The sequence below is a fragment of the Camelina sativa genome, chromosome 1 (genome assembly GCF_000633955.1).
Source record: "Camelina sativa cultivar DH55 chromosome 1, Cs, whole genome shotgun sequence".
In the NCBI taxonomy this organism is placed as follows: Eukaryota; Viridiplantae; Streptophyta; class Magnoliopsida; order Brassicales; family Brassicaceae; genus Camelina; species Camelina sativa.
Genome location: NC_025685.1, coordinates 16,949,957 through 16,968,119, shown reverse-complemented (window position 1 = coordinate 16,968,119; position 18,163 = coordinate 16,949,957). Strand labels below are relative to the sequence as shown.

The following is an 18,163-nucleotide window of genomic DNA, read 5'->3' as shown; positions in this document are numbered from 1 at the left end:
GAGCATGATCTTTGGAGTTTCACACATGGATACCCTGGTTCATCTATAGATCCTCCATTTGTTCCTCGAGCAGGACCGAGTTCAGATATTCATGTGCCACAGCCTAGTCCCTCATGGATTCCTCCTCAGAGTGCCTCACTAAATATTCCATCGAGAACATCAGAACTTTCTCCTTGGTCTTTATTTCCTAGTATTGAATCTCAATCTGCTAGTCATGGTGCCTCTCTTCCGTTATTACCCGCAGGCCCTTCTGTTCCGTCAAATGAGGTGACAGTGCCATCGAGTTCTAGTAGCCGGAGCCATCGCTCACGGCAAAGAAGATCAGGGATGTTATTGGAGAGACAAAATGAACTTCTCCACCGTCACATAGGGAGGAGTTTAGCTGCTGACAGTAACGGAAGAAATCAAATCATTTCCGAGGTATCGGCTTTATAAAATACTGGCTCTTGTATGAAAATTTGCTCGATGCTATATATGAATCTTTGTAGCATCTTTCACTATCTTTTATTATCTAATGGTTTGATAGGATAATCATTCCCACATAAGTATCATATGTTATGAATAACTGGGAGTTAAGAGTGTGCATTTTAAGGATGTTGTCATGGTTTTAGTTTGTTAAGAGTGTGCATTTTAAGGATGTTGTCATGGATTTTTTTGGTTTAGTTGGTCTTCTTTTTGTTTTAAGGGTTTCTTTTGATATATTTGTAGAATCTTAATAGGCTTGAGTACGTACCTGTTGGGTGTGAATTTATCTGGTTTTGTACGTTTTTGTGGTCTAACTTCATATAGATATAGAGTTTAAGAAAGAGATATTATAAGTTTTATAATCAAAATAATACCCTACTTTTTTTTCTAAAGACTACTATAAAAGCATTTTTTGCCAGTGAGTTTTTAATGTATGTCTCTTCTGAAAGGTATAACTTTAACTATATGAGAGCTAGAGCTAGAGCAGTTTGATGCACTCTGATATGACTTCCATATGCAAACCGTTTTGATGTCTTACGATTTGGGAATGCTTGTTTTCTGTATCTAGTTTATAAACCTCCTTAGCAACTCCTCGTGAGATTTGATAAAATGTGCGTTTGCAGTTAGTACGTTGTAGTTGGAGATGTATTTAAGTTTGACGCACTTTGATAAATAGATTAATAGTGAGTTGCTCTTATTCCTCTATTTGTTCGCAGATACGTCAGGTGTTGCACGCCATGAGAAGAGGGGAGAATTTACGTGTTGAGGTATGAACCGTATGATTTTGACACAAGTGATTTCTAACGCTCCTGCCTGTTAATATCCATTTCTTGGTATATCTGTTGTCCTGTATACCTTTTTCAAGACGCAATGTCTTTCCATGCCCTGAATAATAGTGTTTGTTTTATTACTTTTAAGCCCTTGTGTCTGACATTTTTGTAAGCTGCAGCATATCATAATTTAAAGTATTATAGGGCTCACACTATGAACAAAATTTTATGCATTTGTGGTTCCTTATCACTATTTATTTCCTTTTTAAATCATTATCACTATTGCTAATCATCCTTTTTTTTTTAATTCGACAAGGATTACATGGTGTTAGATCCACTTATCTACCAGGGTATGACTGACCTGCATGATAGGCATCGGGAAATGCGGCTTGATGTTGACAACATGTCGTATGAGGTAGTATTACTTTCTTTGACCTGTTAATGTTAATTTTCCCATTTTCCAACAACATGTGAATATGATTGTAGGAGCTATTGGCTCTTGGGGAACGCATAGGAGATGTGAGCACTGGGCTAAGTGAAGAGGTCATTTTGAAAGCAATGAAACAGCACAAACATACGTCTTCTTCTGCTGAATTGCATCAAGACATCATAGAGCCTTGCTGTATTTGTCAGGTATTTGATTAAGAATGAACTAGAAGTATTTTGACTCCCGTAACCATTTTCTCGTGTGATACTTACCCATCTTACCGACTAATTTATAAGCATAAAGTTAAAGAGTAGTTGGTGTTACTGAGCTTGCTTCCATTATTTCTCTTTACTTATGGAGTGAAATAGGATACTATAAATAACATAGGTTGGATTAGAGTGTCGGGCTGTTTGGTCTTTCGTTAGGAACCTTTTGAGCTGTTTTGTTTCATCTAATAATACTCCTCCGCAATCTGTTTTGTTACTTGAGGCTACTTTGTTTTCTATTAATTTCACTTCCTTGATATTGTTTTGATATTGTTGTCATCATAGATGATGATGTGCCATAATGAAACTAGCAGAATTAGTAGCTGAACCAATATAGTATAGAAGGGTTTGTTTATTGAGTTAGTCTCTTCTGTGTCAATTTTTATGTTGACATAGCACTAAGTCTCAACTGAAGAACTGATGTGAAAAAGCTGTTGCTGCTATTTTGACAGGAAGAGTATGTCGAAGGTGATAATCTTGGAACCTTGAAATGTGGCCATGAGTTCCACAAGGACTGTATCAAGCAATGGGTCATGATCAAGAATCTCTGCCCCATTTGTAAGACTGAGGCGTTAAAGACGCCATAGTATGTATGGATGTCTCCATCTCCATCAAGAATCTCTGCCCCATTCATCACCATTGCTACACCAAAAAAAAAAAAAAAAAAAGAGATCTTAAAGTTCTGTTATATCCGTATATCTCACATGAGAATTAATTGCTATGCTTAACTCAAACTGTTCAAAGAACATTATGACAATTTCATAAATATCCATGGAGAATAGAATATCCCCATTTTTACTAGCATCCTTTGTAATGACTACTAATAGCTGATGGTTGAGGGATAACACTTGTACCAAAATTGGCAATGGAGCGGTACATAGTCTATCATAATATCTGTATCAGCTGCATCTTTGAACAACAACATTGTTGTCAAGTACAAACAAAAACATGTCTATCAGAATTGTCTTCTGCATGTTCCTTACCATCTGGCACACCAACAAGTTTCACACCGGTTCTCTGACACCCATTTCTAACCCGATGAACGCATTAATTCCCCCTACGTCGAGACGATAACCATCACACCACTTATCATATGATACAATTGAATAGCCATTCTTATGTTACTAGCCACTTCAGGACATACATAATACATCGCGCGCGGTACATGACAAGTTTTCAGTATCCTAAAGATCATGTAAATGGGAGAGATATTAAATCACTTCATCATCAACATAGTTATTGTTAATATCATGCGATTGAGAAATGCAATCATAGTAATGCAATCATAGTAATGCGAGGGAGTTGTATCTCCTCGTGCGGGCTTTCTCGCTGTTTCAACCATAGAATGCAATCTGTCATAAAACTCTCGATGTTCGACTAGCTGAGCTCTCCGAGTCTCATAAGTAAAATCACCTTAATAATTTGATAGTAAGGCCTTTTTTGTGTGTGTTGTGTAGTTTGAATGTTTTTTGGGATTTGACGGAATTGTTGATTTGATACAGATAAAGAGCTATATAGACTTAGTGTGACTAACGGATGAGATGTCTACAAATATGTCTAGCCTACTTCACTCTCTGCAACAACTAATAGTCACTGGAGCATATTAGAATGACAACTATAACTATTTATAGCGATTTGCTGAAAATTGTGACTGAGTCATCCTTATTTTCTCCCACATTGAATGATTTGATTTTTCCAACTGTGTAACAAACCCTAATTTTAATCTTCAACATGATGAAGAACTGAAAAAACTTGGAGTTAACCCATTAAAAGTCGAAATGCCACCTACTCTTGCTATCGTGAAGGATCGTCTATATGAGATTTTTATATCCTTAGACAACTCCATGAAAAGACTAAAACATTTCCAAGCAGAAATCCCTAATATACAAAGGGAGATCAAGAGCTACACAGATGCCTTAGCTTCTTCCCTAGTGGAGTTTTTTTTTGTTTGTCACCTTACCATTTCCATTTCATCCATTTGATAAAACAAAGTTTTGACTATTAATTGTTTATATTTTTTTTTAGGTAATTCATGTTATTAACCATGACCGATTCCCAATTCTAAACCGTTTTCTTTGTCTATCTAGATTCTTCAATTTTTTCTTAATACTGTTTATTTTTCGGTTCTTAGGATCATGTACAAATGTTGTTCCAAAAACAAAAAGATCATGTACAAATGCCATTAATAAAGGACGGTCTATGGTTAAAAATGATGAGCCCTTTCACCCACGGTATGTCAATACACTAATAATATACTATGTTCAATTAATCTTACATCTTATATTTAAATAAAATAAAAGTATCCCAACATTTTTCTTTCTTTAGATTGTTGTTGGGCAATTGCATCTACAGAGCTTGTTTCCACTATGAGACACCTCTTGATGCACGACATAACTTATGTTGAGTATTCAAGTTAATATTTTGTGGATTTCACCAGATCGTAATTAGGTCGTTTATCAAGAATGTCAACTCACTTTTGCTATACTCTACATGTAAAGGATGCATTGGAGTTTTTCATCAAGAATAGAATTGACAGAGAAGATGTGAAAAAAGATGTAAGTACAGCCGAATCTTCAAACTTTCTATGATATATCAAAGAAGCGATCACGTTAAATAAATTTGAAGAAGTTGTTAAGCATTATAGTGCAACATCCCATTGCGTGTGATATTCCAATTTTTTAACCAGAGTATGGTAAATAGGAGATGTAAATTTTAAATATCTTAAAAATCAAACATTAAATTCTAAGTATCTTGAAAAATCAGATTTGTTTTACGTATCAATTTCTTATTTTTTTTTTACATAAAATTTACCATGAACCTACTTTCGAATTTCCTGATATATGTCATATCATTCTGGAAACTTTCTTGGTAAGGGTGTAAAAGAAGAAAATGGGGAAAATATTTTCTTGTTTAGGTTAAGTCTGGGTGAAGGCTTTGGTTTCAAGGGAACCATAAAGATTTCCGTCTAAGTTATGTTGATGTGCCTCGGTAGTCGTACTGAACATGTTGAATGTGATGTGAGTATGAAATATCCATTTCAGCTTATGGATAATTTTGTCTACTATCCCTCTTGTCTAAGGAAGAAGAAGTTCAGAGGTCAAGTATTTTCTCGAAGACCCGGTGATTTCAGTGTTTGTTATATTGTTTGATCTGTTTGTTTGTCTTTTTTTCTAGGTTAAGTGTACAACTAAATTATTTGCCAAAATTTGGTTGAGAATATGACTCAATTATTTGTGAAAACAAAAGATAGAATTGTGTCAATTTTTCAATTTTCTGAGACATTTTTGTATGTCAAGCTCCCAGCTAACTGAGCTAAGAAAGCCTTGTTAGTAAAATTCTTGGCCTCACACTGCTTTTATTAATTATCCTTCTATGATACCATGGATATATTCTTGTAAGGAAAAGACAGAAGAGTACATTCAAGCAAGGTATTATTAAAGCAAAGTATATCTTTTGTAATAATGAGTTATCCATTTTGTTACTCATAGATTTTAGAGATTCTTCGTTCCTGAATCTTCCAAACAATGATTTAGATAATATAGTCAAACAGGTAACTATCATCTACACGTCTCTCTTTTTTCTTAGGCAATAAGAAAAAAAAACGAGCAGTTCTAGTTAGATTTATATAATCTGAATACATTTACGCTTTGCAGTAGCTCTTGGTTATACATGAGTGATGAGTCTCCTTTAATTATATGAAAAAGTGCTTGTTTGGATTGTGTTGAGTGGTATGCATGAATCCTTTATCCAAGTTATGGCGCCTAGGGTGGCCTCATTCTTCTCATCAGGTAGTTTTTGAGCTTAATTATGAAAAATAAAAAATATTGGTTGGAACATTAAACTAATAGCGGTATTTTTGACAATAAATTGAAAATGTGATAATTTGAAGAAATTTCTTTTAATTTTTTAAAATCAAACAAAAACATCAATTGAACCACTAAAATGTTAAAAATATTTATATGGTTGTGTCATTCCCCTCAATTGAACTCTAATATGAACAAATATAGTTTTGTTATTTAGAATTGAATGTATATTAAAGCTGATCTATATTAAATTTGGTTTTACATTGATTATTGTTCTAGATATAAATAGACACATATCACATCACATGAATCCATCTCTATATATGTTAAGAAGATCCTCATCATCATCATTTTTTTACCTTTACGGTTCATTTCTAGAAAATGCAAACTGATCATACGAAAGCAAAAATAATATGCAATATTGTCAAATTTGTAAATTAATAAATGTATCAAGTATGTCACCATGAAATTGTTTTGGAAAATATGTATAGATTTATATTGTGTATTATTTTCAAAAATCGTAAAAATTGGCGATTTAGAAGATTGTTTTGCAGAAATTCCTTAATAAAATACATATGATGGTGACTTAGGCCATCTGCTCATCCCCAACTTATCTCTATATTCATCTACAAAATGGAGTTTAGAGTCAAATTTGCTCTAACGCATTTCTACTTTTTATCTTTACAATAAAAATCTCGATTTGTTCTTCTATATTTAAAAATTCTCCATTTCTAATTTACACTAAAATATGAAAATTTCCAAAAACCCATATCAAAAATGGGAATTATTCTATTTTTAGGAAAAAAATAGAGAAATGGGCTGGAGATGATCTTGACCCCAATATACTCGAGGCTTTGAAATAACGGATTCGAAGGGAGTACACACGATAAAGAAGCAACAAAGACGAACCAAACACAAAGACACAAGCGTTGCTCACAAACGTTTTAAAACTTCAAACAAAAGAAAGAAAAAAATCAAACTTGATGCATGCCTCATTGTATCTAGCAACTTGGGCATAACTCCCATATTTACTAGATTTTCTCTCTAACTGTTGATAAACTGATTGTTGAGGGATAACATTGACATGCCTTTCTCACTATGTTCGTTGTTTCCATATTCTCGAGGAAAAAAAAAAACACTACTGAAATGCTTTTGCAATGCAGAATCAAAGCTTTCTGTGAAACTTTTTGTCCTAATGAAAGAGTACAAAGAGCACATACTAGCTTATTCCCAACGAGAGAGCGCATCGTAAACGGCTCATAAAACGCACTGCCAGACTCATTACGGCTTGCAATGCAGAATCAACACTTCCGTTCCGTGTGAACATTTTTTCCTGGGGAAAGAGTAGACTGTAGAGAGCATATCATAATACGGAGAGCTTCTAGGCGAGGAGCTTACATTGCTTGTCACCAATGATAGAGAACCTTGGAAGCGGCTCAAAAAACGCATTGCCTGATCTTTATGAATGAGTCGGGGTCCTGTAAAGCGCCCCAATGAGTTTGCTCCCTGTAGCAGGATCTTCATAAATGGCAACAACATCCCTGAACTTGTCTAAGAGCTGCTCCAAGTGATTCACACCCATCTTGTTGTAGTCCAATGGCCTCTTGTACCTTAGCTTGTATATCGCCTCAAAACAATCCATCTGTACCCGACAACAATAGCTCACCAAAATGTCCTGTAGCTCGAGTTTGAACTCTTCCAGATTCCTCTCGCTCTCAACCGAGCCCGTGTCTGACAATTCATCAGAGGAGACTCTTCCATAAGTAGTCTCCTCGTTTGGCTCTTTCCCTTTCTTCTCTCTTCTCAGCAGAACCACAGGGGAAGAGGGAGAGATGACGCTCGGCTTGGCGCTGAGCAGATAAACAAATCTCTTGTTGCCTTTACCATCCACTGCAATCACATCCCCCATCTTTTTGAACAGATCCACAAGCTTAGACACACCATAGTCCGATACAAACAAAGGTTTGCTGAAGTTCCTTTGGTATTCAGAAGGAATACGCATGAGAGGAATACACCCACCTGAAAGCTCAAGCAGCTTCACGATTTGTCCCTTGAGACCGTTTAAATCTCCCGGCGCTACCCACATAGTGGACTCAAGGTGACCAGGAGGAGGAGGAGGAGGACAAGCCAGAGACTCCCTTGAATTGGATGGACAACACGACACTGCACTGCCACTATACTCGTTGTGAAACTGCGAGACCATAACAGAGGACTCTCTTGCGTTACTATAACAGTTACCTCTATAGAGAATGGTTTCACCTTCATCCAAGTTACCGTTATCATTACCATTGCATCCCACGAGATATGGCACTTGCACAACACGAGGTTTAGGTAACGGCACAAAGCCTTCACCATGAACAATACTGTGCCAATCCCAAACAAACTTACCAGCACTAGACAAAGCAGCATTCACATAAACACCAGAAGGTAACACAAGAATCACAGTGTACCCGCGCTGACCCAATATATGAAGCGCAGGAGCGAAATCAACATCTCCAGATATGAGAACGATAGTAGCAGGCGGCTTGTTATCAAGAACAAACAAGAACATATCAATCAAAATCGCCTTATCAGACGCATCTTTCCTACCGTTTGGTACATCAACAAGCTTCACACCAGTTCTTTGACAACCTTCTCTAACACGACGAGGAAACCCATTGAAATCACCATAAGCTGAGAATGTAACCACTGGACCTGATATCAAAGGATGCAACTGAATAGCCGTTCTTACGTTACTAGCCACATCTTCAGGACGCACGTCGCTAGGAACGGGGCAGTTCTCAATGTCCCAGAGAACCGCCACGGGACCGTCGGTGAGAACACGTCTCTGAGAAGCAATCATGTTTAAGTCCGCCGTTGAGTAGTTTAACTTTTGTTGAGAATCAACAGAGACTAGAGCTGTTGCTGCTGATGGATTACAATAACTTGACATAGCTTTTCTTATCATCAAAAGGTTTCTGGAATTATCATTAAAAAAAAAAAAAAAACTCGATTAGGGTTCTTCTGGATTGCGAGTTTAGCTACAGATCGGAAACCGAAAATACCTGATTCAGGGGGGAGAGAGAGACGGATCTGGAAGATTGAATGGAATACAGAAAGCACAAAGGATTAATAGTTTGAGTCTCCTCTCAATTCTTCTTCTTCTTCTCCGGCGTAAGATTATACAGAAATGGCGGATTTTAGGTTTTTTTTTTTTTTTATGGGAGGGGACAAGAGAGAGTCGGTGAAACTACTATTAAAGTCTCTTCCATCGTAAAGGATATCCCAATAATAAATGTTTTTTGATTTTTTAAATTACTAAAAAAGAAAAAATATAATACAATAAGATATAGGAATTTCGTTTTTAATTATGCCACATCGTACTTAATTTAAAAATTAACAATTCAGTAAATATTACAAAAAGGTATCTAAATATCACACAAACTCAAACAAAAAAAATTGGAGAGAAGCAAATGAAAATATCTTAATAATTTAGAGTTGAGAAAAAAAAAAAAAAGTTAAAACCTAATTATTATTATTATATTTTTTCTATCAACTTTGTTTTGTATTTTCATTTAAAATTTGTGGTTATCTTTTATACTTATTTATTTGGCTAAGATAATTGTTGCCAAGATATTTTGAAGTAATTTTATTTTATTATTATTATTCAGAAATTAATACAACTTTTTGATTTCTTTTCCTCTGTTGAGAGAACAATGATTATTCCAACCCAAAATTAATTTGGAATAACTTCAGACAAAGATCACTTCATTCTTACTTTCTCAAACGATGAATCCGAACGGCTTTACTACAATACCAAAAATAGTCTGAGATCACTCAAATTCAAACGAAAAGAAAATTCAGAACAATAAGATCATCAACAGAAGAAGGAAGATATACATATTCACAATACTTCCTGAGCCATCTTTCCACAAATCCAACAGTTATATTCACAAGAGTATAAAAGAAGAAACAAAGAAAAGATAGAGGTTCAACCATAAGAAAAAAGCCTAAGAGCAATAAATGAGTCTCAGCGAGATATTAACCATATCGAAATGGAGCGATTTGTAATATCCCAACAATATCTTTTGATCAAAGTTGGCAGTGAAGAGAGTTTCTCATCAACGATTTTAACCTTCTTCATGAGTTCAAGACTCTTTCAATGGCTGAAATGTAGAACTCTTTGGGCATTGTACCCATGATGGACTCTCGTTTCTCACCGTTCTTGAAGAGCAGAACTACTGGCACAGCTTTGATCTCGTACTCTTCAGCTACCAACAAATCACTGTCTGCATTCAAGACATAGCAGTTTAGTTTTCCGGCATAATCCCCTGCTATTTCGTCTATTAGCCTGTGTACCATCCGACATGGACCACACCAACTCGTGTAGAATTCTACTAGCACCGGCGTTTCACTTTTCAAGACTGAGTCTTCCCACGACCGTCCTGTAACTTCAGCTGCTGCACATAGTCAAACCAAAAAGAAACAAAAAAACGAGACTTGAGGATGGCTAAACTTAATAGTTCTTTGTGTCATAGTAATAATCGAAAGGCTATCACAAAGAAGTGAAAGCAGTGTCCTGTGTATCACATACTACAACATGTCAACCTAATCCATCATTGTTTGTTACACTTTTTTTTCTTTTTTTTTTTTCAACGTTTGTTACACTTTTCTGACTCTATTTCTTTATCTCCCTGAACCTTGCAGATCACTCAAAGTTCATACTAGATCAGCCTAGCTAGAACTACATATTATGATCTAGATCAAGAAATTGAAAACATTTTAGCATAGAGGTCAAGTGTGAGATCACTGATCAAAGAACCAAAGAAAAAATACGCATCATTCATCAAAACCGAACTTGAGGATCGGAGCAATCAATAGAATTAAACAGTATATATGTATGTACCTAGAGAATCACGGGCGCAGAGAGGTGAGAGACGAAAGTGAGAAGAGTTATTAAAAGAAGATAGGAGAGATCGTCTTTGGGAGAGAAGGAGAGGTCGAAGGGAGAAGCTGGTTACTACTGGGAAGAGACGCCAAGGAGATGAAGTAGATCGAACTGAGTGAAATCGAGTGGATTTGAAACATATGGAGAAAGAAGAAACCGCCATTGAAGAAGAAGAAGAGCAAAATCTCAAAAAAATTCTCAGATCTGATGAGAGAGAGAAGGAAACCAAAATGGAGAGAGGTGGGTCCCCCATGTACAACGAACTTACACTTGTCAATATATATTTTTTAGTTTTCTTTATTTTAACTATGAATAAATAATAAATTTCAAATAATGTACGTTTAAAAGACTCGGTTGAACCGGATTTAAACCAGAATCAACTACATATGTACTAGTTAATTTGGGTATTCAACAATCCAATTAAATCTATACTATTAATTGGGAGTACAAAAAAAACATTTTGGAAAAAAAAAATATATCATAAATCCATGTTGTCCTAATTGTTTATACACTTAAAAATACAAAAATAAACAATATATGGTAAACAAAAACTTTTATTCGAAAATCTAATATTTATGAAAATAATAATTACTTACCCGATATTTTTGGAAATAGTTTAAAGTTGTTACCATAAAAGCAAATTATTAAATTTGAAATTGTATATATATAACATAAATGGTTCAAGATTTTAAGATATTTATATAAATCTAATTTAATTTTTGAATATAATCTTTTATTTTAGATTTTTAAAATTTTCTTAACCAAAAAAACTATGTTAATTAATTCATCTTAATACATATCGAAAAAACAGAAAAAATATGAAAACCTTATTATATATTTACTATATATCTATACTATTAAAAGGGAAATATTCTTAACTAAGTACACACAAAGTTAGAGAATATTACATGTAATGACATAAGATTAAGCCTTTGAAAACGCACGGATCTCGGATTGACCCAGAATATTTGTATTCGGATTGTGTATAATGTGATTGAAAGAATTAATTATAAATGCGTATACAAACAGATTTTTTCAAAAAATGAATTTAATCAATTTGTTTGACATATAAGGAAATCACAATTTAATTTTGCAGCCATATAAATAGAACCGATAATTACTCAATATCTTTGAAAGTTATTTAAAGTTTGGTTCCATAACAATCAAAGAATTAAAATCAAAAATTATATATATATATATGTAAACATATTTGATTTGGTTTTATATTGTGAGATATTTACGGAAATAACAAATCAATTTAATAAAATTAGATAAAAAGAAATAATTATTTAGTTTAGATTTTGCAATATTTCCTAAATGAAATTTAAGTAATTTATCATGATTAGTTAAGATAGAAAGAATTAAAAATCGAAATTTTATATATGTAAAAAAATTTAATCTGATTATATATTAAAATATATAGAAAAGTGTATTTAGAGTCTCACATTGGCTAACTATATTTATAATATTAAAAGAGAAAATTTTTTCACTATATAGTCATAAACTTCTCTATTATTAACAGAGAAAATGGTAGTTTGGTCAAAATAAAAACTTAAAAACTCGCGGATCCTAAAGTGACCCGGTTCGTTTGTAGTCGGGTTAAATAAAAAATACGCGGATCCTATGCTATCCGGTTTGAAAGGATTCCGATCCTACCCAGCAGTGGAAAATAATCATACTAACTACAACTATATTTAATCCCTAAAATCACTCAAACTATTTAATGCATTTAAATGAAACTATCCAATTACAAACAACTAATTTAAAATTCAAATTTATAAAAAATAAATTTGTTACTATCAAAATCGGGCATTTAAATTTAAACTTATATATGTAAACATATTTAATTTAGTTATATACTTTTAGATAAATTATGATTTTCTTTTCTTTTCCTAAAATCTATATACCAAACTTAAATGAACGAAATCTAAAATAATAACGAATATCTTTTTGTGATAATATATTAAAAAAAATTGTGTTAGGAAACCCTAACTAATCTAATCACTATATAAGACGTATCAAACTCTTCTATTTCATTCATTCACAAAAATGTTTTCGAGCATCAAAGTTTTGAGTTTTTGAATTTTCGAACTTTTATTTTTCATATTGGTTTTAAGTGTTTCAGACTTTCAGATTTGGAACTCTTCAGAAACATGTGAAATATAAAAGTCAAGATTGTAAAACTTTTAAAATAGTGGTGCAGGTTAAAGGATCAAATATTTCTAATCGATTTTCTCTTATCATTCTTTTTGATTTTTTTTTTTTTTTATATGTTAGTACATATATACGTTAACTATAATAATGTATTATTTTTATGCTCCATGATGATATTGTTACATGTTGTCTATTAGGTGAATTGAAAGTAAGGATTTTGTAGCATGCAATGGAGTAAACCTATTAAGGAAAAGTGTACAAAGCAATAGACGAAGAAACTATAATCTACTGAATTTTTTTTTTCATTTTGAAGAGTCTGAGACACTATAATTAGTTGAGTTGTATAGGTTTATATTATGGATCTCTATTACTATAGTATTTACATGTTCTTAAGCGGAAAAGGTTTAGAACAAATTTCAAGCGTTAATATATATTTTCTAACAAATTGCTTGCAAACCGGAGGATGATTTCGATCTTGGTTCATGAAAGTTCTCGGTATACTTTGAAAGCAAGAGATCTTAGAAGGGTGCAAAATTCTAATTTTCAAATTAGAATGATTAAAACTATTTATCTTTTGTGAACTTTGTTTAAATTAGGGGTTGAATCCACTAATCCGACTAATGAAAAATCCAATGGCTGACCAGTAAACCAGAGACATCCAAATTTCCAACAGAATCCACCTTGGATGGACAACACGACACTGCATTGCCATTACATTCATTGTGAAACTGCGAGACCATAACAGAAGATTCTCTTGCGTTACTATAACAACTACCTCTATAGAGAATGGTTTCACCTCCACATCCGAGCCTGCACTTATCTACAACTGATGCTCCAAGTCAGAAAACTGTTCCCAAACAGAAACCTCACACTTCCACACTCCATAGTCCTCAGGTAAGACAAAGGTATGCATCTTCTTTACCTAATCCTCCTCAAATCATCAATAAGACTTTCAAAGGTACAAAAACTGTTTCGTAGTTAACCAAGCCACGAGATTATCGTAGAGCGCTTGTTTTTTCTATTGATGATTGTGCAGGACATAAAAAAAGCAAAATGATCCCAAAATCCCACCCAAGTCTTGTTCCTCACATCCTTGGCAGACCTCATGCACCTAACACTTATACACCACCTTGGATGAAGAGGACATTCTCTCGGAAGCATGCATTGCCATGTTCTGCTCGACCCGATGCCTGAGCTTCAAAACAGTCAAGCGAATGACTGAAAACAAGCGCTTAGTGGGAGACAACCCACTTCTAGGTTTTGCTTTTCCTTTTGAGTCATTTTTCTTTTTGCATTGAGTCAGTTTTTGTTTGAAATTTGTTTGAAATTATGAACTATCTATCTATCATGTTGCTTTTAACTTGTGTTTGAGTGTCTCTTAACAGAAGGATTGATCCAACAACACATCAACACAACTATCTGCAACTAACAAGGAATTTTGGCCAACAAAACACCATTCGTGATGAGTGTCGATCGACATTGAAATGGTGTCGGTCGACACCAGCTGGTAACCCGAAAACAGTTCATCTTTTCATTATAATTTTCAATATATTTTTGTTTCTTTTTGCTTTCCTCTTATTTGAAAACAGTGGGGACAGTGTCTTTTAAGTCTAGGGGAGGTTAGTACTAAGTACTAACATAGTTTTTGTTTGTAGTGTGTCAAAACCGATTTTTGTTTTTATTGAGTCAAATTTTTCAAAATTGTGTTGGGGACTATGATTTTTCTTTTTAGGTGTATTGTCGTGGTTGATTAATGCTGCAGATTGAATCCACTAATCCGACTAATGAAAAATCTAATGGCTGACTAGTAAACCAGAGATCCAAATTTCCAACAGAATCCATAAAAGCCTGAGGTAACTTCTGTACTTTTCTTTTTAACTCATCAAGGAAATTGATGTTCATTGAGCTTGACTCCTTGTCCATGCCTGACAAGTAAGATTTTCAAAAGAAATGGTACTCCTCTCCCTTATTTAAGTTGAAAAGATCACTCCCGAGAGTTTTTTTTTTTTTTTTTTTTAAATAAAATAAAAGATGAGATGATTTTGATTAGTTACCTGTGACCTCATTATTCTATTTTTGAGTCAAATGATCACACAAAGCTTGGAAGCAAGGGGTAGGTAAATTACCAATGACCCCATTATTCACCTATACCTTTGGTTAAAAGAAAAAAATATATATATATGATACAAAAAAACAGCAAAGCAAAGCTCAAAGGAGGATAAGAATAGAATAAGTCTGGGGGAGAGGAAGAATACCATATGTTGTAAAGATATATCTTGCTTGTTATGGTATAGTACGAGAATGAGTCTAGAAGGTTCTTGACATTGATTAAATTGATGAGGCCCACCGGTGAAGGCTTAATGGAGGAAGTAGTGGAATTTGGTTTGAATTTGGGAAGCTACGAATGTCAACGGAGAAGTACATGGTGGTTCGATTTGGATTAATTTGCTAAGCATATGGATTGTGGTTTGAATGATCATGGCATTACCATAGAGAGAAAATGAGTTTCTGTGTTTTCAACCCTCTTTCACAGGTCTAAGTTTTTATTTTGCTTGAGGGCAAACAAATAAGAAAACATTGTTCTTGAGCTTTTGAGAGAGATTGGTGAGATTTTTGGCTGTTTCTTGAGAGATCCAAGGTTAGTAAGGTGCTAGAAGCTTGCTAGGAGGGTTGGATTCGTTTCTGTGGTTCAGAATCTTCCTGCAAATAGGTGAGTGCATGATCATGGCTGATCTAAGCCTGTGATTCCTTGTTCTTGCTTGTTTGTTGCTGTTTTTGTTTGTTTTTCTTGCTGGGATTGATTGTTATAGGTTCCTACGGACGTATATGGCTTGGGTTTTGAGTATTGGGCGATTTGGTGGAGTTTGGAAGGGAGACTCGACTCTCGGCTTCGTGCGGATCACGGTTACAGAGGTAGTGTCAATCGACACCAATTAGTGTCAGACGACACCAGTGAAGCAGCATCGATCGACACTGTGGGGTAGTTTCGGTCGACACTAAGGCCAGTGTCGATCGACATTTGGCTGGTGTCGGTCGACACCTCCCTTCCAGCGAGATGATGTTTGTTTTCCTGGTTTGTATGTTTGTTTGTGTTGATTTTTTGGACACTGGTATCACATTTGCTTGTGTGTATAGCCCAATAGATGGGAGGATTGCCTCACTGAGTGTTTATCAAATACTCATGCATCTCAATTTGTGTTTGTGGTCGTGGAATCAAGGCAATGAAGAGGAGGGTGTTGTAGGGACTCGATTGGTTATTGTCTGGCATTGCTAGGTTGCTAGAGTTGGGTCATTAGAACATTGCTAGGTTGCTGGTTCTATGTTTCCTGATGTTGGTTATTGGAATTGTTATACTTTGGTTATTGGTATTTAATTATTGAATGATGTTGGTTTAATGTTATGATTTATGTTATCCGTTGTTGTGTGTTGTGGTTAGGTGGCTAGTGGGTATGAGACCACTAGCTGTAGAGTATTTATTATTATTATTATTATTATTATTATTATTTATTTTTTAAAAATGGGTCGGGTGTTTCAGTAATATAAAACGAGCTACATCATAATTTCTCCATATATCTAATATAATGATCTAGTTAGTGTTTAAAAGAAATTAAACATAAGGAGTATAAAAGAGATATTGTATTATATTTTTTCTTTTGTTACATTATATTCTTTTACTCAAAATGTATAATTTGAAGAGCACTATAATTGTAATAATAATAATAATAATAATTATAATAATAATAATAATAATAATAATAATAATAATAATAATAATTTTTATAATAATAATAATAATAATAAATTATTATCTTCTGTTTGTCACTAAGGGATAACGTTTTGGCTTTTGAGAATACAAGATGAAAAATGTAGTGAGAAGGAAAAACTTATTAAACAGTGGCTCATGCCTGCAAGTAAAAAATCCAACTATATAGTGAAGCTACTGGATGAGAATAAAGGTCAACCATAGATAGCTTTAGTACTAGATGTATCTAAACCACCTAAACAGATACGATTCAGCAATTCTGGTTCCAGAGGAGGTCGCTTGTCTTGGAGGAGACAAACGATCAAGGATGGCCAAGTAATTTTTTTCTGGTGATAAGTTCAATTTTTCTAGCCAAGTAATTTTCTTCTTGTGTAATTGTATCGAGAAATTTATTGTACGTACTTGTTGGAGACTTTATCCAAAAGGATAATATCCTCAAAAGATGAGATGAAGGGTTTGTTATCTCGATGCCAGATAAAAGACGACCAGACTTTAAATAGAATTTTTTGCCATAGGTCTCGCAAGACCTTCACAAGAACAAATATAATTATAAAAACCTTAAAAACGCTTTTAGAATATTTTTAAACACCTTAAAATTTTTTTATAAAAACCTTGTAAACGTTTTTATAAGGCATTTACAAAGTTTTGACAAGGTTTTATAAGGATTTTATAAGGTTTTTAAATCGTTTAAAACTTTATAAAAACCTCGTAAAATTTTTTTTTGCAGGAATTTTTTTTGGAAATTTTTTTTTTTTGCGGGAAAATATGTTGGAAATTTTTTTGGCAGAAATTTTTTTTCACTTTATTGATTAAATATTTTCATGTAAGGGTAAAATCGTCATTAAAAGTTAAAGGAGTTCAAAAATGAAAATAGCAAAAAAAAGGGTCTTTTTAAAAATGGTATATCAAAAAAAGTATTTCTATTAAAGTAATGAAATAGAAGAGAAAATCCTTATTTTGAACAATATGCTACACAAAATAAAAATAAATTGAACATCTTATAATGTATAATATCAAATTAGATTTCGTCTTGAATAAAAATATAAATAAGATAATGTATGTCATATAAAGTCAATTGAAATAAAAGACACTAAAATGTTAAAGAAAATATGACAAATGTCGTAATAAATAATACATTGTATGTTATATAAAATCAATTGAAAAAATACACTACAATATTATAAAGAAAATGACATATGTTGTAATAAGAGAGTTAAGATAATGTATGTCATATAAAGTCAATTGAAAAAAATACACTAAAGTATTAAATAAAAAATGATGCATATTGCCATAAGTAATGTATGTCATATGTAGAAATATAATATTATAAAGAAAATGACACATGTTGTAGTAAGAGAATGTCTTTTTTTTGTTAAAAGTAATAAGAGAGTGTCACATGACAACTTCTTAGAGTTTGTCAAAAGAGAAACTTACTTTATTATTATTAAGGAAAACAAAATATCATTATTTTAAATAATTAATATGCAATCAATTGTCATATTTCAAAGAACTAATATGCAATCAACTTTCATATTTGACAGGAATTTCAACCTAATCAGATTAATATGAGAGTTACAAATATGTGATA

General features: G+C 33.4%; 3 protein-coding genes across 5 annotated transcripts in view; 1 reads left to right on the top strand and 2 right to left on the bottom strand.

Moving 5' to 3' along the window:
* Positions 1-2,729, top strand: part of LOC104792850 (E3 ubiquitin-protein ligase MBR1) — a 12,283-nt gene extending 9,554 nt beyond the window's left edge. The window contains exons 5-9 of one of the 3 annotated variants that reach the window (XM_010519114.2): positions 38-420; positions 1,182-1,232; positions 1,585-1,650; positions 1,722-1,868; positions 2,381-2,729. In XM_010519114.2, coding sequence (XP_010517416.1) covers positions 38-420; positions 1,182-1,232; positions 1,585-1,650; positions 1,722-1,868; positions 2,381-2,515 — 782 coding nt within the window. In that variant the 3' untranslated portion in view covers positions 2,516-2,729. Of the gene's footprint in view, positions 1-37; positions 421-1,181; positions 1,233-1,551; positions 1,651-1,721; positions 1,869-2,380 lie in introns of all 3 variants that reach the window. The other 2 variants (XM_010519096.2, XM_010519105.2) reach the window with 2 other exon arrangements.
* Positions 6,610-8,963, bottom strand: LOC104792841. The gene is made up of 2 exons (XM_010519085.2): positions 8,776-8,963; positions 6,610-8,688 (listed from the first exon to the last, which is right to left on the bottom strand). The coding sequence occupies exon 2, from the start codon at positions 8,676-8,678 to the stop codon at positions 7,191-7,193; it is 1,488 nt and encodes a 495-aa protein (XP_010517387.1). The 5' UTR covers positions 8,679-8,688; positions 8,776-8,963; the 3' UTR covers positions 6,610-7,190.
* Positions 9,525-10,900, bottom strand: LOC104792826 (thioredoxin M3, chloroplastic-like). Its single transcript, XM_010519064.2, has 2 exons — positions 10,617-10,900; positions 9,525-10,170 (listed from the first exon to the last, which is right to left on the bottom strand). Exons 1-2 carry the CDS (start codon positions 10,819-10,821, stop codon positions 9,851-9,853), a joined length of 525 nt encoding a protein of 174 aa, XP_010517366.1. The 5' UTR covers positions 10,822-10,900; the 3' UTR covers positions 9,525-9,850.